The sequence below is a fragment of the Panthera pardus genome, unplaced genomic scaffold (assembly GCF_024362965.1).
Source record: "Panthera pardus isolate Hobbes unplaced genomic scaffold, ASM2436296v1 HiC_scaffold_10, whole genome shotgun sequence".
In the NCBI taxonomy this organism is placed as follows: Eukaryota; Metazoa; Chordata; class Mammalia; order Carnivora; family Felidae; genus Panthera; species Panthera pardus.
The window spans coordinates 72,493,274-72,518,806 of NW_026526655.1; the positions used below are offsets into that span (position 1 = coordinate 72,493,274).

Sequence of the window (25,533 nt, forward strand, 5' to 3'; positions counted from 1 at the left end):
GTTGATTTAACAGAATAGTGTGATGGGTTCCTTTTTTAACTGTTTGCATAAAATATTTTAAAATAAAAATATTTTAAGCATGGAAAAAATAGTAATAAATAAGTAAGTGGGACTACATTGGTCTAAAAAGTTTTTGCACTGCAAAGGAAACCATCAGCAAAATGAACAGGTAATCTGAGTGGGAGAAGATATTTATAAATCATATATCTGATAAGATACCAATAACCAAAATATGTAAAGAACTCATGTGACTCAAAGCAGAAAAATGACCTGATTTAAAAATGGGCAGAAGATCTGAAGAGACATTTTTCCACAGAAAACATGCAGATGGCCAAAAGGCATATGAAAAGTGCTCAACATCACTAATCATCAGAGAAATGCAAATCAAAACCACAATGAGATCTCACCTCACACCTGTTAGAATGGCTAGTATCAAGAAGACAAGAAATAACAGATGTTGGTGACAATGTGAAAAGAAGGGAACCTTATGCACTATTGGTAGAGACGTAAATCAGTGCAGCCACAATGGAAGAGAATATGAGGGGTCTTCAAAAAATTAAAAATGGAACTACCATATGATGTAGCAATTCCACTTCTGGGTATTTATCCAAAGAAAATGAAAACACTAACTCAAAAAGATATATGCACCCCTATTTCACTGCAGCATTATTCACAGTAGCCAAGATATAGAAACAACCTAAGTGTCCATCAGTGAATGAATGGATAAAGATGGTAGGGTATACACACACACACACACACACACACACACACACCTCATGTAGAATATTACCCAGCCATAAAAAAAGAATAAAATCTTGCTATTTGCCACAAGATAGATAAACCTTGAGGACATTATGCTAAGTGGAATAAATCAGAGAAAGACAAATACCATATGATCTGTCTTATATTTGTAATCTAAAAAAATAATAAAAGGAAAAGAAAACCAAGGTTATAGATACAAAGAACAGATTGGTGGTTGCCAGAGGTTAGGGGGGAGGGGTGGAAGAAATGAGTTAACTGGGATTTTATTTTTGTTTTTGTTTTTGTTTAAATAAATTGTTTAAAATTTTATAAATCTTATGCAGAACCCCAATATCTAACAAAACCAGAATTGTTCTGGTTGATGTATTTGGGGAACTCCTAGCCTTTACAGTTAGACCTATATCCTATATACTTGCTTTTCATTCCAGGGGTGGCCCCAAAGGCAACTCTAAGAAAAGTTAGGACTTTGCAAACCAGAGAGTGAATGAAGTTGGAGGTAGTCAAAGGAATAAACACAAAGTGCTTAAAATACTCAAACCAGGAAAATGTTATATAGCCTACTTTAATAATTTACAATTTTTGGCATACATGGCCATTCTGGCACTAGACTGTGAGGTCTTGAAGGCAAAGAGTAATATAGGCAGGGGAACTATGCTAAAATAAATAATCTGGAGCAAAGTACACATTGGATTGAGGAGAAAGGGGGCAGAGAAATCAGTCGTGGGATCACTCTAGTAGCCTAGAAAAAAAGTAGGGAGGCCCTAAGCTCAAGTACAAACAAGAAACATGGGAAGACCATGATATCTTTTTTTTTAATGTTTATTTCTTTTTGAGAGAGAGAGTGATAGGGAGGGGCAGAAAGAGAGGAGGACAGAGGATCCCAAGACAGCTCCGTGCTGACAGCAGGGAGCCCAATGTGGGGCTTGAACTCACAAACCGTGAGATCATGACCTGAGCTGAAGTCCAATGCTTAACCACCCGGGTTCCCCCAGAGTGTGATATCTTGAAGGTAGGATCGCTATAAGAAAGATTTAATGTGATGTAAGAAAAATGAAATCAGAGAAAAATTGGATGAATTAATCCTTAATAGAAAAATCGTGATATTGGGGTACCTCGGTGGCTCAGTCCATTGAGTGTCCGACTTCGGTTCAGGTCATGATCTCGCAGTTCTTGGGCTTGGGCCCCGCGTTGGGCTCTGTGCCAACAGCTTGGAGCCTGGAGCTGCTTTGGATTCTGTGTGTCCCTCTCTCTCTCTGCCACTTCCCCACTCTCATTCTGACTCTCTCTCTCAAAAATAAATAATAAACATTTAAAAATTTTTTAAAAAAAGAAAAATTGTGATATTTTAAACTGAATCAGAAGAGTCAAGAGGAGGATCTTGTTAAGTATGAAAGTAAGTAAAAGGTTTAGTATAGAAATCTATTTTTTTATTTAAGTATAATTAACATAGTGTTTTTAGTTTCAGGTGTACAATATAATGATTCAACAATTCTATAAATTACTCAGTGCCCATTAAAATAAGTGTACCCTTAATCCCCTTTACTTCATCCATCCCCCAACCCACCTCCACTCTGGCAACCACCAGTTTGTTCTTTCTATTTAAGAGTCTAGGTTTGTTTGTTTGTCTGTTTTTTTCTTTGTTCTTTTTTTTTTTTTTTTTTTTTTTTTTTGATTCTTAAATTCCACATATGAGTGAAACCCTATGGAATTTGTCTTTCTCTGACTTATTTCACCTAGCATTGTACCTTCTAGGCCCACCCATGTTGTTACAAATGGCAAATTTTCATTCTTTTTAAATTTTAGTTGTAATGTTTTTTTTTGAGAGAGAGAGAGAGCACAAGCAGGGGAGCAGAGAGAGAGAGAGAGACACACACACACAGAATCTGAAGCAGGCTCCAGGGTTTGAGCTGTCAGCACAGAGCCTGATGTGGGGCTCAAACTCATGAACCGTGAGATCATGACCTGAGCCAAAGTCAGACACTTAACTCGACTGAGCCAACCAGGCACCCTAGATTACATTCTTTTTTATGGCTGAGTAATATTCCTGTGTGTGTGTGTGCGTGCGCACATGCATGTGCACATGCGTATGTATGCATAGCATATCTTCTTGTCCATCCACATCTTCTTGTCCATTCATCTATTGAAGGACACTTGGATTGCTTCCATATCTAGGCTATTAAAAATAATGCTTCATGTAAAAGAATGAAACTGGACCACTTTGTTAGATCATACATGAAAATAAATTCAAAATGGATTAAAGACCTAAATGTGAGACTGGAAACCATTAAAATCCTAAAGGAGAACACAGGCAGTAACCTCTTTGACATCAGCTTTGACATCAGCTTTGGCAACTTCTTACTAGATATGTCTCCTGAGGCAAGGGAAACAAAAGCAAAAGTAAACTGTTGGGACTTCTTCAAAATAAAAAGCTGCATGGTGAAGGAAACAATCAACAAAACTAAAAGGCAACCTACAGAATGGAGAAGATGTTTGCAATTGACAGATCTGATAAAGGATTATTATCCAAAATATATAAAGAACTTATAAAGCTCAACACTCAAAAAACAAATAATCCAATTTAAAATAGGCAGAAGACATAAATAGACATTTTTCCAAAGAAGACATACAGATGGCAGATAATGAAAAGATGCTCAGCATCACTCATCATTAGAGAAATGCAAATCAAAACTACAATGAGCTATCACCTCACACCTGTCAGAATGGCTAAAATTAACAAGAAACAACAAGTATTGGCAAGGATGTGGACAAAGGGGAACCCTCTTACACTGTTGCTGGGAATGCAAACTGGTACAGCCACTGTTAAAAACAGTATGGAGTTTCCTCAGAAAGTTAAAAATAAAACCACTGTGCAATCCAACAATTGCACTACTAGATATTTACCCAAAGAATACAAAAATACTAATTCGAAGGGATACATGTACCCTGATGTTTATAGCAGCATTATCTACAATAATTTATGGAAAGAGTCCAGGTGCCCATCAACTGATGTATATATCACTTCTTTATACATACACACACACACACACACAATGGAATATTAGTCATAAGAAAGAATGAAATCTTGCCATTTGCAATGATATGGATGGAGCTAGAGAGTATTATGCTGAGCAAAATAAGTCAGAGAAAGACAAATACCATATGATTTCACTCTTATGTGGAATTTAAGAAACAAAACAAACGACCATGGGGGGGGGGGGGAAGAGAAGCGAACTAAGAAACAAACTCGTAACTATAGAGAACAAACTGATGGTTACCAGAGGGAGGTGGTTAGGGGGGTTGGGTTAACTAGGTGATGGGGATTTAGGTGTGCACTTGTGATGAGTACCAGCTGTTGTATGTAAGTGTTGAATCACTAAATTATACACGTGAAACTAATATTACACTGTATGTTAACTAACTGGAATTTAAAAAAAAAACTTTAAAAAATGCTGCAATAAACATAAAAGTGCATATGTCTTTAGAGATTTAACTTAAAATTAGAAAATTACAGAAAAAAATATTATAAAATTGTGAGTCACTGAGGTGCACAGCCTTGGTAAAGCTTAAGAGCAATAAAGTGCCCGATGACTGACTTGACCTTAGCTACAAGAATCAAATGAGAACCTTAAAAAATCACAAAACCTGAGCCCTACCCCAGACCAATTACATATTGTTCGATTTGACTAAGGTCCACATTAATCTCAGTCACCTGAGCTTGTAAAGTTGAAGTTATCTAGGATGTCCGCTTTCCCTTCAAAATGTCTAAAGTCAATCTCTGCAACACTGCTGAAATCAGTTCTTTCTTAATATATATGTGGATTATTACAGCTGCCCCCAACTTCTCTCTATACAATCTCTTCCTTACATTACATTCTGTCATCATATCATGTCTCTGCTTCAAAACCTCGAAGGACTTCCTACTGCCTGTAAGATGATGTAATAAGTCTTTATAAAACCTGGCATACAAGCATTCATGGCCTTCTATAAATCTGACTTCAAAATGTCTTCATACTGTTCCCCAGTATGAATTTACATAGACCAATCTACTCACCACTGCTTAACACATGTGCATTCTTCCTACTTTGCATACTTTGTTTTGCTGAGTTCTGTTCAATATAACGCTAATTTGCCTTTTCTTTAATCATTTTAAATTTCACCTTTCTTGATCCAGCTCAAGTTCTAGCCTTTTTATAAATTCTTCTCCAGCTTATCTGTGAACTCCTAGAAAACCAAATAATTGTATCATTATCTTGGCAATTGATATACATTGAGTTTATTTATATTATTTAAGTTTTATAGCCCTTATATGTACAACTTTTGATTCTACATAGTGTGAAACATTGTACTTTATATATCACAGGCACATTAAAAATACTTTAAGAAAGTAAGTAATTAAATGTCTTTATCAGGTTTATAAGAATAGCTTACAGGAAACTTTTTAATTTGAGGCCTCTCAAATTAAATAACATTTATTGAATTTATAGTTACTGGACCTCAGTTTCTGTTCAGGTCCCACAATTTAACCTCTCTGGACCCTGATTTTTCTTTCTACAAGAGAATTGTAATAGGCTCTGTATAAATTCTTTGGTTATTATCATGTCAAATAATGAATTTAAAAGAGCTACAAAGTGATATATAAATATTAATCATACTTTATACTATTATTTGTGGTCATTGCATAGTACAGCGGAAAAGGAGGAATAAATTTTCACTTAAAGGTTTTCTCATAAAGGTTTTATTAATTCGCTGATAAATGTGCATCTGCTATATTATTCTAAGTGCTATGAAACTTATAAAATAAATAACAGATGTAGATTCCTTCTCTTTATCTTACAGCTAATTAAAGTAGAAAAAAACCTTTATGATTTTAATCAAGTGTTTAATCTGCACTTGTATAGTGCCTTGTACTAAGTACTATGGAGATACAAAAGAATCAATTAACCTGTCTCCAGAAAGAGCTCACAACCTAATTGGAAAGATATACCATATATGAAGACAAAGAACAAAAGCATATTAATATGTAATATAGACAAGTACTATATCTGGGAGGCAAGGCTGATAAAGATGAATAAGTACCAACTAGTAGAAATGACCATAAAATATTGGATATTAAAAGTTAATACAGGGGACACCTGGCTGGCTCAGTCAGTAGAGTACATGACTTTTAATCTCAGGGTTGTGAGTTCAAGCCCCATGTTGGGCATGGAGCCCACTTGAAAACAAAAGTTAATACAATATTAACAATAGGCAATATTCTATTCCTCTCATTTGTCACTTTTTAAAAGTTATCTAACCATCTATTCTTAATAAAGTTAGATTTAACAACATTCATCTATTTAAAAGTACAAATGCACAAGCTTTAAAAAATAAATGTCCAAGTTTTTTTAAAAATCCCTAAAATTATCTTTATCCTCAACATTATAACAAAAAAGAAATCAGGTCTGGGATTACCTCCAAAGAAAATTATTAATTAAATTCAGGGTGTTCGTGCAAGATAACCCACACCATGAGTGAAACACATGGTGCTAATAACAAAGTTTATCAGTATGGTAACTCAAGAGTAGAGCACATAACAAAGCACACAGGATCTTCTAAGCCCCCATGTTGGTTCTACAAGAGTGTCGTCCAGTTGCAGCCTAGACAGGCAACAAGAACACCCAAAGAGAGAGATGCCTTCTTTCACCCTCTATTTTTTTAGCTTAGTCCAAGAGGGGGTAGAAAACCCTTTGTTTCTCTAAGGAACAACATATTATGTAGGTATGTATGTGTGTGTGTGTGTGTGTGTGTGTGTGTGTGTGTGTGTGTGTTTATATATATATATATATATATGTGTGTGTGTGTGTATGTATATATAAAACATTTATATAGGTCCTATATATATAGGAATTCTGTACCTGGGAACAGCAATAAGGAGTATGACTACAAAGGGCAGGTTCCACATACTGAGGGCCTTGGGAACAGTGCCAACATCAGCCAAAGGCCCTACTGTCCATCTGCCAACCAGCTCAGTGACTAATCTGGCTTTCTGTTGGGCCTCTGGGAAGACAGAAGGAAGAGAGCCCCTGTAGCCATTTAGCTAAAACTGAGGGTTTATTCCCCTTCAGTCTACCCTCTGACCCTTGTGACTCAGTAGGTATATGCCTTCACTAGGTGGAACAGTTATCAGTTGGATTTTAAATGGTGCCTTCTGAAGGAGAAATCAGATAAGCCAGAGAAATTCCAAAACAAACAATATTGCACAACATCAATTACCCTGAGGAATCTGCCTATAGTATATTCAACAAATGGTCCAAAGCTATGCATTTATAATATTACTCGGGTCAAGGAATCAATGCTATTTTTGTTCAGTGATAACAGCCCAAGCCTTCTCAGTGGTAGTGTCCCTCAGTGTAGATGATTTGGGGTCATACCCTCAGCTTCATGGGTGCCTATTCAAGGAAGGAGCCCTTGTGCAAAGTAATGAAAGCTTGTATCCCTACATACTTGCCATCTTGCAGGTAGGTTTGATGCTGACCCTAAAGATCACAGCTGGGAAAGTTGCCAGTGCCTTTTAGATTTTGAGTCATATAACACCACACTCTAACCAAATGAGCTAACCAGCCAGTTGGTGCCATTATAAAAGGTCTCATAGTTATTCCCAAAGAATGTAGACAGTGTTATGTCCAGATAGGAAGCAGGAAGGCCTTGCTTTTCACATAAGAAAACAAGTTCCCCTGGATCGCAGAGAGTGCCAGCCAGTCTGGTTCAATGCTACATTTTGTATCTATGTGGCATTTATGTTTCCCTGGGGTTAGCACACTGCCAGTGTGCTGTTAGCCAGACTCAACTGTAGGTCTGAAGTGGGGAAAAGTGCTACCAGGTGGCCCTGATGGATCACTGGGAGCTGAGATGTCAGGATATGAGTGTCCTTCTGCCTCTAAGAAGATAAAGGGAGTTTTACACAGCATAATTAGTAAGGACAGAATTATGGATAGCCCGAACAAATAAGGACTCTGGAGTAATGAGTAATTCCTATGATACTGTCTGGGAGTGGAATGCACAGAATGTCCTCCATAATTAAGAAGGTTGAGGATGACAAATACAACATCCTGATAGCTTTGAAATGAGTGTCATTGTGTGGGATAGCTGTAGAGGATTATTCAGTATAGTTTGTTAATATCTGTAAGAAAGGCAACAGGAGAATTATTCATGCTATATTCACCCTCTCACCTTCTGTGGTCAGTTATGTTTATGCCCATGCCAAGTCCATCATTATCTTCAGTGGTGATCTATATGGACTGTCCTTTTTTTCTGGAACAGTAAGTTCCACACAAAACCAGGAGGTGCCATTTTCCCACCAAAGATGTCCTCCAGACAGAATATATTGTATGGGTAAAAGGACTACAGCAAAATCTCCTGCCTGTAGAGTGAGTGCATAACAAAAATTTAAAACTGTTGTAACAAAGAGAGAATAAAAATTACCATTCCTCTGGGTGTAACTTGCAAATGTCATCTGAAAAGTAGGAGAATATTGACATTTATGTCCATCCATTCATCTGTAATAAGAACAACAGGAACTTCCCAGCCACCTGTTGAAAGGTGCCAAAAAAGGAGAGAAATTTTGAGGTATAAAAACTCAGGGTCCTGGCATATCAAGTATATTCTCCATTTCTGCTCTTCAACTCCAATATGCCAAGGAACTTCACCACAGTGTAAGGACCTTTATGAGGTATGAGAAGTGCTCAAAGTATAAACGGAAGAGGACAGCCAGACTGGACAATGTACGGAGGTCACCATGGAGGGGTGTTGGTGCACCCATCTTTTAGAATATCATTCCAGCATTCTGTACTGCCTGTAGAGAAGAGGGAACATGGACAAGCCAGCCACTCAACACTATGTTGGCAAGCTTTGGCAACAACTGTGAAAGGCATTCCAATTGTTTGTATTATTTCTGGAAATCTTACTATGTGATAAATATGCTTCAGTCTTAATAGTATTATATGGTCCACACATGGAGAGACACAGTATCTCTATATCCAGAAAAGGTGTATATACCATTCAGTAGCTAGAGGAAATGAGATATTCAAAAGTTAACAAATGTCATCAGAGTGTCTTGACTTCAGTCATAGACACTTACAATGCTAGTGTCAAACAGCGTCGTTAAATAGTGTAATGGTGTTGTTCAGTACCCCTATCTGAATCTATTCTTGCATGAGAAATGCAATCTTTCTCCTCCAGGTATGTAGCACTCTTGTACAGCCATGGCAGGCCTGGTCAGTGCATCTGGGTATTGACAACATGCCTGGCCAACAGTTACCAAAACTGCCAGTAGAAGTCACAACAAATATGTCCCACTGATATGTGGACATACTTGTGCAGGAGTTAAATACCACAGTATTTTCATGCCAGTTATGCAGTCTGATAAAGGAACAATTGGAGTTCACACAAAAAGGTTCAAAAGCCTTTACATGGGTTGCGATTCTGGGCTTTGAGTCATAGGTAACACCAACTCGCAGCCACAATATGGGAACTTGTTTGCCCAGGCTGTTTTGCATTCTAGAACAGTAGACACTTGGGCCCTCATTTCTAGCAAGCCCATAAATATTTGAGGCTCTTCTTTCTAGCATAGTGAACTGAGAAGTGTGGTTAGCAGTCCTTTAGAGGGGGACACAGGGATAGAGCCCAGCCCTGGTCCTTCTTAAGTTTGAAAGAGCCCAGATCAGGGAACAAAGAAAGCCTGGCTTCTGGAGTTGAATCAATTTCATAAAGTAGAGCTGATGACTGTGAATGTTCCAACCCATAATCCCATTTCAAGAGTTGAGATGAAACAGGGTATTTCCCTTGGTTCTATTCTCCAAATCCTTTCCTGAAGAGTCTAGAGACTATGAGATCTTACCAGATGGTGAATGTGGTGAGGCTCAACCGCTGTAATGTCTGAGGGATAGTCCTCTGCAGGGACTCTCTTCACCTAATCTTCTGGCAACTCCCCCTCTCCTAACAACTCCTCAAGCCAGTGGCCATTGGATCTTCTGTGTCTCATCCCATGGGTCTCTTTTCCACCTTCTCAGATTTTTGAAGTGGATAACACTTCCATACTCTAAAATTATACAACACATCACCTCTGTCTTATCATTGCTTCTCTCTATGAGCAATACCAGAAGTCTAGCCTATCTTCTTCCTTTGTACCTTTTTTCTTTTTATTTTGTATAGAAACCTGTGCCACATTTTAGGCTCTCACTTTCCATTTCCTTCCCTGAAATGAGGCTTGTATGACCCAAAAGAACTATTTCATTTCTAACATTGCCTCCCAGGTGAAGGAGTAAAATCAAAGCCGTTATCCACATACATGGACCTGTTCTGATTCAGTCATTTAACATTCTTTATACCAAGGGCATGTTGTCAGGCCCATCCCCTCGCAAGCCCTGGGTTTTCTTAGAATTATGGTAACGTAGCTAGTGTCTACATCTGCTGTGGATCAAGTCCAGTTCACATAAAGAGTCTCGGGAAAATCACCCCAACAGGGATCTATTTTACCAAAGCTACCAAGCATCCAGTTTGAAAATGGTGACAATGCCTGTCCCAGCACTACGAGTTAACCCAGACTGCTTATTGTGTAGCAAGGGCATTCCCCCTACTCCACTTGTTTTAATACCACTATTGTCTCTTCATCATGCAAACAAGCAAGCCAAGCCTCTAAGGATCCTTCCAAGTGTTTATGGTAGTTTGAGAACCCAGCTCTTACTTTGTTTATTGATGGATTTCCTTCTGCTGGGATTCCCATTCAGGTTCCTATGGAGCATGCCTCACAATAACTGGCTTCATATCATAGGGGATAGTTCACATCATAACAGGGGAGTTAACATAATAGTGGGAGTTTGCCCCACTCTCTCTTCTAAAGGGGCTCCTATCACTCTTTCTAGTTCACTCTCCCACTTAGGGCTCATGAAAATCTCTAAGCTGGTAAGGAAGGAAGGAAGGACAGAACTGAATTTCAAACCACCTTATCACCACTAGTCCCCCTCTTTAGTATACACTGTAGTGCTTCTTTCATCCTTGGGCATAGCTACTGAGACCTTCCTAAGTCCACTAAATGAATTACACTGACCCCAAGGAGAAATTCTTCCACCCCTGCATGCTTCCCTTCCAAATATCCATGACATTAAACTTTGTTGGACACCAACTGTTGTACAAGATGCACAGTTACAAAACCACTAATGACACACATAGTGCTAATAGCAGCAAAGTTTATTAGTAAAGGCAACTTACAAGCAGAGAAGGAACAGTACAAAAGATCTCCCAGCTCCCATAGTGGTTCCATAGGACTTGGATTTGTGACAAAAGCACTCCAAGAGATAAAATACTATATCCTATGGCTTGCTCTGTATTTATGGGTTAGTGTGAGAAAGGGTAGAAAGCACTTTGTTTCTCTAACAGTAAATGTATCAAGGGAACTTCGGGTCTAGGAACAGTGCTTGGGGGTATGCACACCAAAAAGCAAAGTCTACACATGTAGGACCCTGAGAACAGTGTTGATATTAGCTGCTAAAAGGCTGTAGTGTCCTGCTGTCCCTCAGCAAAGTGGGAAGGAAAAAAGTCCCCGTGGCCACCCAGCTAAAACCAAAGATGTGTGTGTGTGTGTGTGTGTGTGTGTGTGTGTGTGTGTGTGTGTGTGTGTAGGGGTATGTTAGATTATAGATAATTTATTTGGTATTGTAACAAAAATGAAACAAGTTTGTTGTTAATTATATGTATATACTATGATGTGAATGTTACGCTTCTATTTTGTATTAGGATATGATTACAGCATTTGATCTAGAAGTGTAAATAAAACATAACTCCTGTTATGGATATGTGGGGGACTCTCATATGAAGGGAAAGGGTATTATGGTATCAATCATCTTTTTTTTTAATTCCTGAATCAGACTGGGAAGGAACAATCCTAGAGAGACAAATGATGAGAATCTGCTTCCTTTAGTCTTCTCCACAGTAATAATAGCAAGCAATCTCCTGGATGCTGGGTAATGGGAGCTCTCTCAACATGAAGACAACTAAAAATCAGTGAGAGTACTTCTGGGGAAAAGTGCCTTTGAGCCCTGGGAGGAAGCCACTGCACAGGGACCTGTATTCTAAATGCCGGTGTCTTTACTTTTCTTATGTTCTCTATCTGTGTTTTACTTACAGTGTAGTAAAATTTATTTGAAAATTATAGTTTGCTTCAGCCTAAGTAAAGAGAGCAAAGGAAAATTTTTTCACTTTGAACTCAGAGTGGTGGACACCTAGTGTCCAATGACAACTGTTAGGTGAACTGAGAAGGTTCAGTGTGATTCTGATAAAATTCAAGAAGACATCGTCTCTTTCCAGTAGAAAGCATGTTATTTGTTTAGGATTTGTTTTAATGCGAAATGGTATTTTCTTGGTTATGATGCACTGGCGTTTACTACCAGGGAAATGAATCAAGGTGAACAGCATTCCCTGTTTCATCTCTTGCCTTCAGTCTGTTTTGAAGATATTTATTAATACTTATTGACACATGTCAGAAAAGTAAGAACTGGAAGGAACCAGGGGGGTTGTATGAGATAGGAGATAGAAAATTATTTAAAATTTAAAAATCTCTTTATGCTAAACATCCTGTGTAAATTAAATAATTTACATTAAGATAATTTTACATTTTAATAAGAGGTTTAACTGTTCATAATTAAGTAATTTGAATACAAAAGTTGAAGACAATGATGAATGGGCTATTAAAATGTATCATCAGCTCCATCTACTTTATTAGATATAAATGGGACATCATCTACTAGTCTCAAGCCAGTAAAAATTGGTTGGTTGGTTGGTTGGTTTTTTGGTTTAGCTAATCTGTTTGTTTTGGGACATATGACAGCAGTCGTTTAAGATACTAGTTCTCAGAATAGATCAAGAACAAGTAGTAGTACTTACTAAACAATAACTTGAATAAAGCACAGTGACACTTTCCACATGTGCCTAATTAGGGTGATAAAGTAGGGTTTTCTTAGAGTAAATGTGTACAAGTGCATAGAGATTATATGAGGCATAAGATATTTTGTCACCTGCCTTTTAGATTTTCTGTATCCGTTGGTGTTAAACAATTTGATTGTATGTCTTGGTGTAGTTGTCTTCATGTTTCTTTTCCTGGGAGTTTGCTGAGTTTCGTGGGTCTGTGTTTTATAGTTTTCACCAAATTTGGAATTTTTTCAGCCATTATTGTTTCTTTTTTTTAATATAATTTATTGTCAAATTGGCTAACATACAGTGTGTAAAATGTGCTCTTGGTTTTTGGGGTAGATTCTCGTGATTCATCACTTACATACAACACCCAATGCTCATCCCAACAGGTGCCCTCCTCAATACCCATCACCCATTTTCCCCTCCCCCCACCCCTGCCATCAACCCTCAGTTCTCTGTATTTAAGAGTCTCTTATGGTTTGCCTCCCTCCCTTTCTGTTTGTAACTATTTTTTTTCCCCTTCCCTTCCCCCATGGTCTTCTGTTAAGTTTCTCAAGATCCACGTATGAGTGTAAACATATGATACCTGTCTTTCTCTGACTGACCTATTTCACTCAGCATAATACCTTCCAGTTCCATCCACGTTGCTGCAAATGGCATGATTTCATTCTTTCTCATTGCCAAGTAGTATTCCATTGTATATATAAACCACTTCTTCTTTGCCCATTCATCAGTTGATGGACATTTAAGCTCTTACCATAATTTGGCTATTGTTGAAAGCGCTGCTATAAACATTGGGGTACATGGGCCCCTATGAATCAGCGCTCCTGTATCCTTTGGATAAACCTAGTAGTGCTATTGCTGGGTCATAGGGTAGTTCTGTTTTTAATTTTTTGAGTAACCTCCACACTGTTTTCCAGAGCATCAGCCATTATTTTTTCAAATTTAATGTCCTTGTCTGCTAATTCTATTATCTTGTTAGTTTGGGGTCAGTTTTTATGATTGATTTTTTTTCTAATTATGCATCGTGTTTTCCTGTTTCTTTGCATGCCTTCTAATTTTGATTGGATGCCTGACATTGTGAATTTTATCTCATTTGGTACTGGATATTTTTTAATTCCCACAAACATTTTTGAGCTTTGTTTAACTGAAATATTGTTAAGGGACTTGGGAAAAGTTTGATCCTTTCAGGTCTTGGTTTTAAAATTTGTTAGGCAGGACTAGAACAGTGTTTATTCTAGGGCTAATTATACCCTAACTACTGAAGCAAGATCCTTGAGTATTCTACCTGATGCCTGTGAGTTTTGAGGTTTCCAAGCCTGGCTGGTAGGAATGGGTCCATTCCCAGCATGTGTGAGTATCTAGCACTTTCACCTCTAATCCTTTTCAGGTGGTTCTTTCCTTGGTCTCAGGTGCATTCCTGACACATAGGCACTTATCATTATTTAGCTGAACACTCAAGGGGTCTGTCCACTCATCTGTGGAGTTCTCTCTCCAGGCAGCTCTCTCCTCTCCAGTTCTCCTTCCTGAGCACTCTAGCCATTTGGGTCTCCCCTGGACTCTCAGTACCATCTCCTCATCTCAGGAGTCTTCCAGCTGTGTCTGGATTTCTCTCTCTGTGATGTAGCCTGGAAACTATCCCAAGGCAGTAAACTAGGGCAATCATAGGGCTTCTGCATTTGGTTTCTCTCATTGTCACCTGATGTCCAGTTTCTTACAAACTGTTGTTTCATATATTTTGTCTGTTTTTTGGTTGTTTCATGCAAGGAGGTAAATCTAGTCCCTGTGACTCCTGATTGGCCAGAAGCCTAAGTCTGAGTTATAGACTTTTAATTTGGGGTAGAAATGAATTTCAAGAGAAGCATAGAAGAGCTATTTCAGACATTAATAGAATTAGTTAAATAAGTCATGATATACCTAGATAATAGAATATTATGCAGCTGATCAAGTATAATTACGTGTTCTGCCATTGAAAGCTGTTGAAGGTATATATATAGTGAAAACATTAAATTCATTATTTCATCATTCAAAAAATGTTTATTGAGTTTCCATTTGATAGTAGCCATCATGTTAGGCATTTGGGATCCAATAATAAGCAAGATAGACATTGCTCTACCTTTAAGCAAATTTGTTGATTTAAATTCTAGTTTGTGGGTGAGGGGGTGTAGAATAGAAAATAAACTGATTATTGTGTCTAATGGTAAATTCTGCAAAGTAAATATACAGAATGATATTCTAAGGTGAATGGGATGGGGCCCCTGCTTTAGATAAGGTGATCAGAGTGTGGCTCAGTTGGTTAAGCGCCGGACTTCATCTCAGATCATGATCTCACGGTTCATGGGTTCGAGCCCTGCGTCAGGCTCTGTGCTGACAGCTCAGAGCCTGGAGCCTGCTTCGGATTCTGTGTCTCCCCCTCTCTCTCTGCCCCTCCCCCGCTCCCGCTCTGTCTCTCTCTCTCTCTCTCTCTCTCTCTCTCAATAAATAAACATTTTTAAAAAATTAGATGATCAGAGAAAACTTCACTGAGAAAATGACACTTAGTTTGAAATATGAGGATACAACAGTATTCTACTCAGAGGAAATAGCAAGTGTAAAGGCCTCAAGACAGGTCAGAACTTAGCATGTTTGAGAAGCAAAAAAAGGGAGAAAGGAAGAACAAGGACAATAGTGGTCAGAGGTTGTGGAGTTTTTCAGGAACTAGATCATACACTGTTGTAGACCTTGTGTAGGAGTTTGGGTTTTATTCTAAGTTGCAGAAAAGTGAAGAGTAGTATCTCATTTATGTAATAGTGTAAAATGATGGTCACATGTATGCATGTAAGATCTCCAGAAGGATCTACAGGCATAATTGGTTAACCATGGTTACCTATGAAGAGTAGAAATAGGGATTGAGGGAGTAGGACAGAAACGGTTTTACCTTATACCTCTCATTACTAAATATTTTACCTTGAGCACATATTACTTCTCAAATCAAATAAACTAGTATATTTATATTTTTAATGTTTTTTTAAATTATTTTTGAGAGAGAGAGAGACAGAGTGTGAGTGGGAGATGGTGACTGGGGAGAGGCAGAGAGAGAGGGAGACGCAGTATCTGAAGCAGGCTCCAGGATCTGAGCTGTCAGCGCAGAGCCTGATGTGGGGCTCAAACTCATGAACTGCAAGATATGACCAGAGCCAAAGTCGGACACTTAACCAACTAAGCCACCCAGGTGCCCCTGTATTTATATTTTTAAAAGAGTGTTTATGAATTATTTTTTTAAAACATTGGTCAGACATATGAACCAGAAGTCCACAAAGGAGAAATACCAATAAACCTATGAAAAGATAATCTTACGTAGTGATCAGAAAAAAAGTACAATTTGGACTTTCACCCCCCAGATATTGGAAAAGACAAAAAATATGAATAGTATTCAGTTTATTTGAGGACTAAGGGAAATACATGCTTTTGTGTACTTCTGGTGTTAATGTGTATCAATTTAGACTTTCTAGAGGGGAGTAAGACAATTATACTTCAAAAATTCTGAAAAGTACCTATCTCAACATTCAATAAGGTTTTTTCTAGAAATTTATGCTAAGGAAGTAAATCAGAAAAAAAAATTTTAAAGTACAATGATACAGATACTAGATCATTCACCATTTACAGCATTGTTTATAATAGAATAATTAGACCCTAATAGCTATCAGTAGAAGATTGATTATTTAAATTAATTGCATTCCATTGAAGATAGCCATTAAAATTTATGGTGCAGTTATATATTTATTGATATATCAGGATGTTTACGGAGTATTATTCAGTAAAACATGTAGGTTAGAATATTATAATAGGATTTCCTTTTTTTCTTTTCACTTACAGGCTTAGGTGTATATGTGTTTGCATATAGAACTCCTAGAAGGATTTACAAAAAAATGTTAATAGTAATTTTTGTCATGTATTAGGGCTTTTAATATGTTAATATTTTAATTTTTTGTAATGATTAGTTACAAAATTACATTAATTTTCCAATGAGCAAACAAATCTAGCCTATAAAAAAAGGGAAAAAAATGGAGAATATTAGTAATCTAGAAGTTTGTTTAGATATTTATGCATATAACTTGATAAATAGTAATAAAATTCAATTAAAATACTGGTTTGATAGAATAACTGACTTTCATACTTTTCAATTTTATAGGACTAGAAGAAATTGCAAAAGAAAGAGAAAAACTAAAAAAGACAGAAAGTATCCAGATCAAAGAAGAAATATTTGAGACTTCTGAAGATACTTTAAATTGCTCAAATCCAGATCTTTGTGAGCAAAAGGAAGATCCTAAAGAAAAAGATAACACAAACTTGTTTCTTCAGAAACCTGGCTCTTTTTCAAAATTAAGCAAGCTTTTAGAAGTAGCTAAAATGTCTCCTGAGTCAGACATAATAACCCCCAAACCAAATAGTAGTGCAAACGGGTGTACATTGTCTTATCAAAACAGTGGAAAACATTCATTGGCCAGCATTCAATCAACAGCAACACAAAGCAACATGGAGAAGACAGACTCTAATAATCCATTCAGTCCTGGTTCAAGTGGTCCAGGGAAGTTCTACAGCCCTCTACCCAATGACCAGCTGTTAAAAACACTGACTGAAAAGAACAGACAGTGGTTCAGCCTTTTGCCAAGAACCCCTTGTGATGACAGTTCACTCACCCATACTGATGCATCAGCTGCTTCTGTGGTGACTCCTCAGTCTCAGCCACCATCCCAGTCCCCCTCCCCTGCTCCGGCTCCCCTCTTGGGGTCATCTTCTGCTCAGAATCCTGTTGGCCTAAATCCATTTGCTGTATCACCTCTTCAGGTTTGTACTGGTCATTTTTATGTTGCTTTCTTTAATCTTTGACCCCATGAAGATGGGGAATCCATTGAATATTTGTATGATCACTGCCACCGTTTGAAAACTGGGAAGAGTCAGAATTGCTATTACCAAGCTTCATTACAAATCTATGCACTTCTAGTCTAATGCAGAGGCGTATTTAATAACTTTGTTTTCAGAATTTAAAAAATAATTTAAGATGCTAAACATTTTTCCTAACTTTTTAGATTATTCTACTTATGAAATGTTTTGTTTTTTGTAGATGAAAAGTGGAGTATCTATGATGGGACTCCAGTTTTGTGGATGGCCCACTGGCGTGCTTACCTCCAATATTCCATTTACGTCACCTTTACCTAGTCTGGGATCGGGGTTGGGATTATCTGAAGGAAATGGTAATTCGTTCTTGACTCCCAATGTTGCTTCAAGTAAAAGTGAATCTCCAGTCCCACAGAATGAAAAAGTCTCTTCAACTCAACCTGCAGCTGTTGAAGTAGCAAAACCAGTAGATTTTCCTAGTCCAAAACCTATTCCAGAAGGTGGGTACATTGAGATGGTGTTTAGTCACTTACATTATTTCACTGTTAATAGAATCCTGTATTATAACTGAATCTTTGATGGTTATATATGTGGTTATAAATCTTTTGATTTGCATTGTGCCATTAATTTGTATTCAAGATATTTGTAAAAGTTCTACATATTCATCTTGACTTAGAAATGCAGTTTGGTTGGTGGAGAATTATTGACCCAGAGGACCTAAAAGCTTTGCTCAAAGTGCTGCATCTCAGAGGAATAAGAGAAAAGGCATTACAGAAACAAATTCAGAAACACTTGGATTATATTACCCAAGCCTGCATCAAGAATAAGGATGGTATGTATCTAAAAGAAATTTCTGCTCTTTGCTTACTTATGAAGATTTTACTAATTCTTTTACCTTAGGATATATTTTAGTATGTCTTAATTTATTACTAAAAGGCATCTTTTTTTCCTATTTTACTCAACAAACAGTAACTATTTACATTTCTTGAAGTGGTATTACTTATAATTTTTTACAACCTGCAGACATATTGTGTTGTTTCTTAAAAAAGAATATTCCTGCTTTTAAAAATAAGCTGCCTGCATATGCACAGGTGCATTTGTGTGTGTTTGATTACATGCATGAGTTCCCATGGAATTTTGTTTACTTTCCGAGAGAAATCACTGAGGAGTAAAGTAGATTTTAAAATTAATTTCTTTTCAAATGTAGTTGCTATTATTGAATTAAATGAAAATGAAGAAAACCAGGTAACTCGAGATATTGTGGAGAACTGGTCAGTAGAAGAACAAGCAATGGAAATGGATTTGAGTATTCTTCAACAGGTAGAAGATCTAGAAAGGAGAGTTGCATCAGCAAGTTTGCAAGTAAAGGTAAAATTGGCTTGGAATAAAATCTGTTTTTAGGATAATGGAAGGTAACTAACATTGATTATATGCCTGATATATGCCAGTTCCTGTGTTGAATGTTTTCATTTTATCTCATTTAAGTCTCCATACAATCCTGAATTAATTTCTCCCATCGCACAGGTAAGAAAACAGGCTCAGAGTAAGTAACCTGCCAGTAGTCTTAGAGTAAATGGCTACATGTGGGTTCAAATCAAGTCACTCTGTCAGTCTAACTCCAGATCATATGCTCTTGTTATTAAACCTCACTGCGTCCTTAATGACAATCAAAAATCTCATTTCTGGTATGCAGTTCTTTACTGCAAGCAGACTTTCACAGTTTTACCCGTGATAATATAATGCTCTATTAAACTCCTACTGTAGTGTTTCATATAGGACCAGGAAGAACCTCTATACAAGCCATGTTCTGTGTCAGACTTTCATTCTATATAATGTAAAATTGGAGAATGTAGCTGTATCTGAATGTATGTTATATTATGGTACTCAGACACGCATAACCTACATATTATGTAAGCTTTTAATATATGTATTTATCTACTGGGCATTACCGTGTCACAAACAATGATCAGAACTGGTTTCCAGTGGAAGGGCAAAAGAAAAGCTTTATCTCTGTGCAAGACTTTTTTGGTTTTGTAAAGAGTATAAAGGTCCTCTCAATTGATAATAAGGTGAGGTCTCTGAAGATATAAATGGATTGATGATGAATAAGTGTGAGACATACACCTGAAAAGGTTTGGAAAATGTAGTTTCCATGTAATTCGATTTGATATTTCATGTTTTATCCGGAATGAGAAGCTTATGCCATAATACTATCCTATCCGATAATTAAAATATTTCTTCAAAATTACTTTAATGCTGGCATTCAGAAACTTTCAGGGATCTCCAAAAAATATCATTTTCCAGAGCCAATAAAATATCCTTTTCTTGCCACAGACATAACTACCATAACTACTTTGGGAAGCAAAAATTTATCATTTACTGTAACCATTGTCCTAGCCAACTATATGAATCTTCTTCCTGGTACTGTAATTAATACAATATAAAACTGACTCATTTATCTGGCATCTTCAACAAATGAACTCTTTTACACAAATTAATTTTCTGGAGAAATTATAATTATTCCTTTTAGTGGCATAATTTTTTAAACATGTTTGTTGGGTCACTTATGTTATGCATTACACTACCTTCTTAAATTGAGAATAATGAGTTTGGTTTAAATTATATTGGTGACATAGTATCTTCAGTATGAAGACCAATTATTAGATAATGATTCCCTCAGGAAATGTGAAGAGGTTTTACCCCTACATTAAATGATCCTAGTGTGCTTTGCTTTTTAAATGACAGTATCTGCTTTCTATAGTCTGTTTTCTCTCATGGTCAGTTGTTACTACTTGCTGGTTTAAATTTGATTGGCTCTAAAATCACGAAAACAAAAACAAAATAAATAGATAAATTCGACTGGTTCTAATAGCCCTATTTTCCTCCAACTTCCCTCCCTCTATCTAATTTGCCAGTTCTGATTGGCTATTGGTTGGAAAAGCATATCATCATGCTTTTCTAACTTATGTATAAAGTCAGAACATGGACCTGAAACATTTTCCTGGAGACACACTCAGGTTTTAGTGCACTGACCCTTTCACATTATTGGCTGCTTAGATGTGTTTGGCTGTGTTTTCAGTAGCTAAGTGGAAATTTTTTCTTAAGTTTACTTATTTATTTGGAGAGAGAGAGAGAGAGAGAGAGAGAGAGAGAGAGAAAGCGCAAGTGGGGGAGTGGTGGACAGAGAGAATCCCAAACAGACTCCCACTGCCAGCAGGAGCCCAAGGGCTGGAACTCCTCAATCGTGAGATCATGACCTGAGCCCAAGTCAGACACTTAACCGACTGAGCCACCCAGGCGCCCTGGAATTTTTTTTTTTTTAAGTGGGATGTAGGGTCCCTTTCAAACTATAAGAATGAGGCCATTTGAGGAGCACCTGGGTGGCTCAGTCAGTTCAACGTCCGGCCTCGGCTTAGGTCATGATCTCGCAGTCTGTGAGTTTGAGCCCTGTGTCGGGCTCTGTGCTGACAGCTCAGAGCCTGGAGCCTGCTTTGGATTCTGTGTCCCCATCTCTCTCTGCCCCTCCCCCACCCTTGCTCTGTCTCTCTCTGTCTCAGAAATAAACATTAAAAAAAATTTAAAAAAAAAAGAATGAGGACATTTGACACGAGTTGTACCTAGTGCACTTATGTGTACTATTCATAATTTCACCCTTTCTAAATATAAATGTCCTTTCTAAATATAATGAGGAAGAATTCATCCCAATATATAAGACAAGGTAATTATCTCTAAAGAGATTTAATAAAAAGGATAGTGTTCATTTTGTTTTTTATTTACTATGTACCCATTCCACATTAGTCAGTGGACATCACAAAATGGGATAAAAGGTGGTTTCTGCCCTCAGAAAGCTTGTCATATAATAGGGAGACAAGAGATGTATACATCTCTGCAGAATCTAGTAACTGATTGCAGGGAAGTATACAGTCATACATGAATTTAGTAAAAGAATATATGACTTCTGGTGGTGATATGGGAGCGATCAGGGAAGATTTCATGTAGAAGTTGAGTTGGAATTTGAGATGAGGAAGCTTTTGACAGTCCCAGAATAGGGAATGCCATACCAGGAAAAGTGAACAGCATGAATGGAGCGCAAGGATCAGGAAGCTCAGAACATATTTGTGGAGTGACAGGTCATGGATTTTGACTGCAGTGGGGGATGCATAAATGGGAACATGAAAGAAAGGGTAGCTCGAGGTACTTGAATGTTGTGGTAAAAATATAGGGAATAGTTAAATAGTAGGGAATCTTTGAAGGACTTAGAGCTAGAAGGTTGATATAAGCAAGCTGAGTTGTAAGATCATTTATTCAATCGACATCTCTATATTAAGTGCCGTCTGTTTGCCTTCACTATGCTGGAGATAAAGTGACTAAAAGCAGACATGGCCCCTGCTCTCATAGTGTAAAATTGGGACTATCACAAGGCTATGGAGTATTTTGTGGTTCTGTGAGAGCCTGTAATGGGGAGACTTCACTTCCTAAAGGACATCAGGGAAGAATTCCCTGAGGAACTAAATTTTAACATGAGAGCTACAGGATGAGTAGAGTTAGGTAGGTAAAGAGAAGAGGGAGAAGCCATACAGACAAATGTAACAGCTTCAGCAAAGCTTGTGTGGCTGAAGCAAAAATGGTAAGTACAAGGATCTGTATGGAAGAGTGGTGGAAGGAATGAAAATGGAAAGGAAGAGCAAAGTTTAGAGACTACTGAGAGCTTTTCATTTAAGTGGTCCCACGAAATCAAAAGCATGTAAGTCCTTTGGAATATTTGCTGCTTTTCATTATACCTTTCATATCAAAAGTTACTAAATTTTCTTCTTCAATCCTTCCTTACACCTGTTTCTTTTAATTTTCTGTTCTTGTCTCTACCTAGCATTAGGAAACACAAGGTAAAAATTTTCAGTAAAGATCCTTGAGATCAGCTGGTGTCTGCTGCTGTATTTTAAGTACAGGTAATTCACCCATCAGGCATTTTAAGAGGAAACCATAATAACATTATTCTCTTGATATATAGGGTTGGATGTGTCCAGAGCCTGCATCAGAAAGGGAGGACTTGGTATATTTTGAACATAAGTCATTTTCTAAGTTGTGCAAGGAGCATGATGGAGAATGTACTGGCGAAGAAGAAAGCAGTGCACATGCACTAGAACGGAAGAGTGACAACCCCCTAGATATAGCTGTAACCAGGCTGGCTGATTTGGAGCGGAACATTGAGAGAAGGTATCTGAAGAGCCCCTTAAGTACCACCATTCAGATCAAACTGGATAATGTGGGCACAGTTACTGTCCCTGCTCCTGCACCATCCATTAGTGGTGATGGTGACGGGTAGGTTATTGAGATTAACTTGAAAAATTATTGTGCTTCTTTGCTAATTGGAGCCTATTTTCTATTGCCTGTTATCTATGTATCTTCTTGTATGTCTGTGATCCATATGGATCATGCTATTTGCATGGTGCTTTGTAAAAACATTTTTTTTTTGTTATGTGCGTTGATAATCCTGCAAAGTGATCTTACATTTACCTGGTTGTGACTAAGCTTTGAGGCACGTAGCCACAGTCTGTGCACTACATCAAATTTAGTTGCTTAAACCTTATTCTTATTGGCTGTTACATGTTTTTGTCATTGCTTGGCTTTCAGTGTGATGATTGTTTCACATTCAGTGACCATAAATATGGATATGACCTACTTAATTTTTCTATATTTCAATGCAGAATTGAAGAGGATATTGCTCCAGGGCTCAGGGTATGGAGAAGGGCATTGTCAGAAGCTCGCAGTGCTGCACAGGTAGCTCTGTGCATTCAGCAGTTACAGAAATCAATAGCATGGGAAAAATCAATTATGAAAGTTGTAAGTGTTTTCATTTAAGAAATACTATAACTAATTTACTTTGTCCTGTTTTTCCCAACCTCTAAATCTTTAACTGTACATTACTTATTGTCAAAATAATGTATGCTTTACTTGACACTTTGCTTAATTCTTAAATACTGTATTAGTGTGATACTTTTTTCCTTATTTTGAGCTCTCTGAAGGAACCTACCAAATGTGTTCTCTTATTTTTTTTAAATCTTGATTCGCATTCCATTGAATATTGTTTATAACTCTGACTGAAGTTGTTTTCTGTATTCTGTCAACATAATAGCTGTTAATCTAAATATTTTGAAGACCCTTTCACACGTGTAAACATTCCAGTTGCTAACATTATCTGCTACAGACATTCACGGCATTCTTTAATATTTTTTTTAAAAATTTTTAATGTTTGTTTTTGAGAGAGACAGACAGACAAAGCATGAGTGGGGGAGGGGCAGAGAGAGAGGGAGACACAAAATGTGAAGCAGGCTCCAGGCTCTGAGCTGTCGGCACAAAGCCCGATGCAGAGCTCAAACTCACAAACCGTGAGATCATGACCTGAGCTAAAGTCGGACGCTTAACTAACTGAGCCACCCAGGCACAGCCATTCACTGCATTCTTAAAATGTCTTTATATTTCTATCAATTTTCTTTTTCTTCTTTTGTAATGCTGAGAAATGCTTAGATTAGTAAATACACGATAAGCAAGAGCTCTTAGTTTGTGCACTGGATGTTGTATATTTGACATGGGATATAGCTGATGAGAAGAATAGATGTTTTATTTTTTCCACTCACAGTTAAAAACTAGTTTTTCACCTCTTTGCTCAAGCCCAAGTAGTTATTATCCTGTAGTGGCCTCTACTTTGTACCAGGCACCAAATACAGTATACTCAAAATAAAAGCTATATTCCATATATCCTCCAGGGAGGTACTTATTTTAAGTCATGTTCATGTCCCTCTTGCTTCTTATATATCGTATATAGAAATATTTATAATATGTGAAATTTTATGGCTTAATTTATCATTTGCTTTTGAATTACAGATTAGCTTTAAAATCCAAACATTTGAGATATATTTTTATTAATGACTTCGAAAGAAAAGAAGTGATCCTGAAATAATTTAGCATTCCTGCCCTCATTTTCATCTCTAAGTTTAGACTACTTAATTCATTCCTACAAATAAATATGGTTTTTCTTTACTTCTGTGAAGAAAAAAATGTGGTTTTTTTTCTTCTGTGGTTTTTCCCTTCTTCATAAAATATCCATGGAATAATGAATCTGCAGTTTTCACAATCTTCTCATTTTTAGGTCTTTTTCAATCCATATTATGATTTACCATAAATTTTAAGGCATTGTTCTGTTCATCTGGTAGCATTTTTACCAGGCAAAAAGAATTTTTCTTCTAGAATTTAATATTAAAACCAGTTTTAAAATCACCTTGGAGAAATCTATTCAGTGAAATCTAGGCTGTAATGATTAAAAACAATTGAATTCCTACATCAAACCATTATTTTTCTCATACCATAATAGTCATTGCAGTGTGGTCAGTTTTGTTGTAATTTATATATAGAAACCCAGAGCTTGTTACCAAAATCTGCCTTTACATTAGTATACTTACTGCAATTAAAAGCTTTATGTCATTTTTAGCAAATTCGTAAACTGTTTTGCATGTTATTAATATACATTTATTATTTAATTTCATGTTATAATCTTCATTTTTTAATATTTAATAATACATTATTTTCTATGAAACGATCTTTGAAAGAAGGCATAGTTTCATTTTCAAAGATTAATGAGCACTTTTTAACTGTTAACTAGTAATGTAATAGTGCCTATACTAATCCTCATAACAAATCCTATCAAAATTAAAGTATTCAGTTACCCTTAGATATTCCTCATTTGTCAGAGATCAGGCTTACCAAGAAAAGAAGAAGCTATCATAATCTGCCTCTAGATAATTCTCTGTCCACAGTTTGCTTTATATTGTTGGTAATGTTAAGCATACGCAATATCTACTGTTATGCTCTACATTTGCTCTAGCATATTATGAGCTACTGCTGTGATTTTTCAAGTGTTATAGGCTTGATAACTGCCATCCTTTCTTAATAAGT

General features: G+C 37.0%; 1 protein-coding gene across 1 annotated transcript in view; it reads left to right on the forward strand.

Moving 5' to 3' along the window:
• Window positions 1-25,533, forward strand: part of BAZ2B (bromodomain adjacent to zinc finger domain 2B) — a 186,122-nt gene that overhangs the window by 147,936 nt on the left and 12,653 nt on the right. The window contains 6 exon segments of the mRNA XM_019457313.2: window positions 16,877-17,532; window positions 17,810-18,083; window positions 18,260-18,415; window positions 18,791-18,951; window positions 22,592-22,797; window positions 23,289-23,424. Coding sequence (XP_019312858.2) covers window positions 16,877-17,532; window positions 17,810-18,083; window positions 18,260-18,415; window positions 18,791-18,951; window positions 22,592-22,797; window positions 23,289-23,424 — 1,589 coding nt within the window.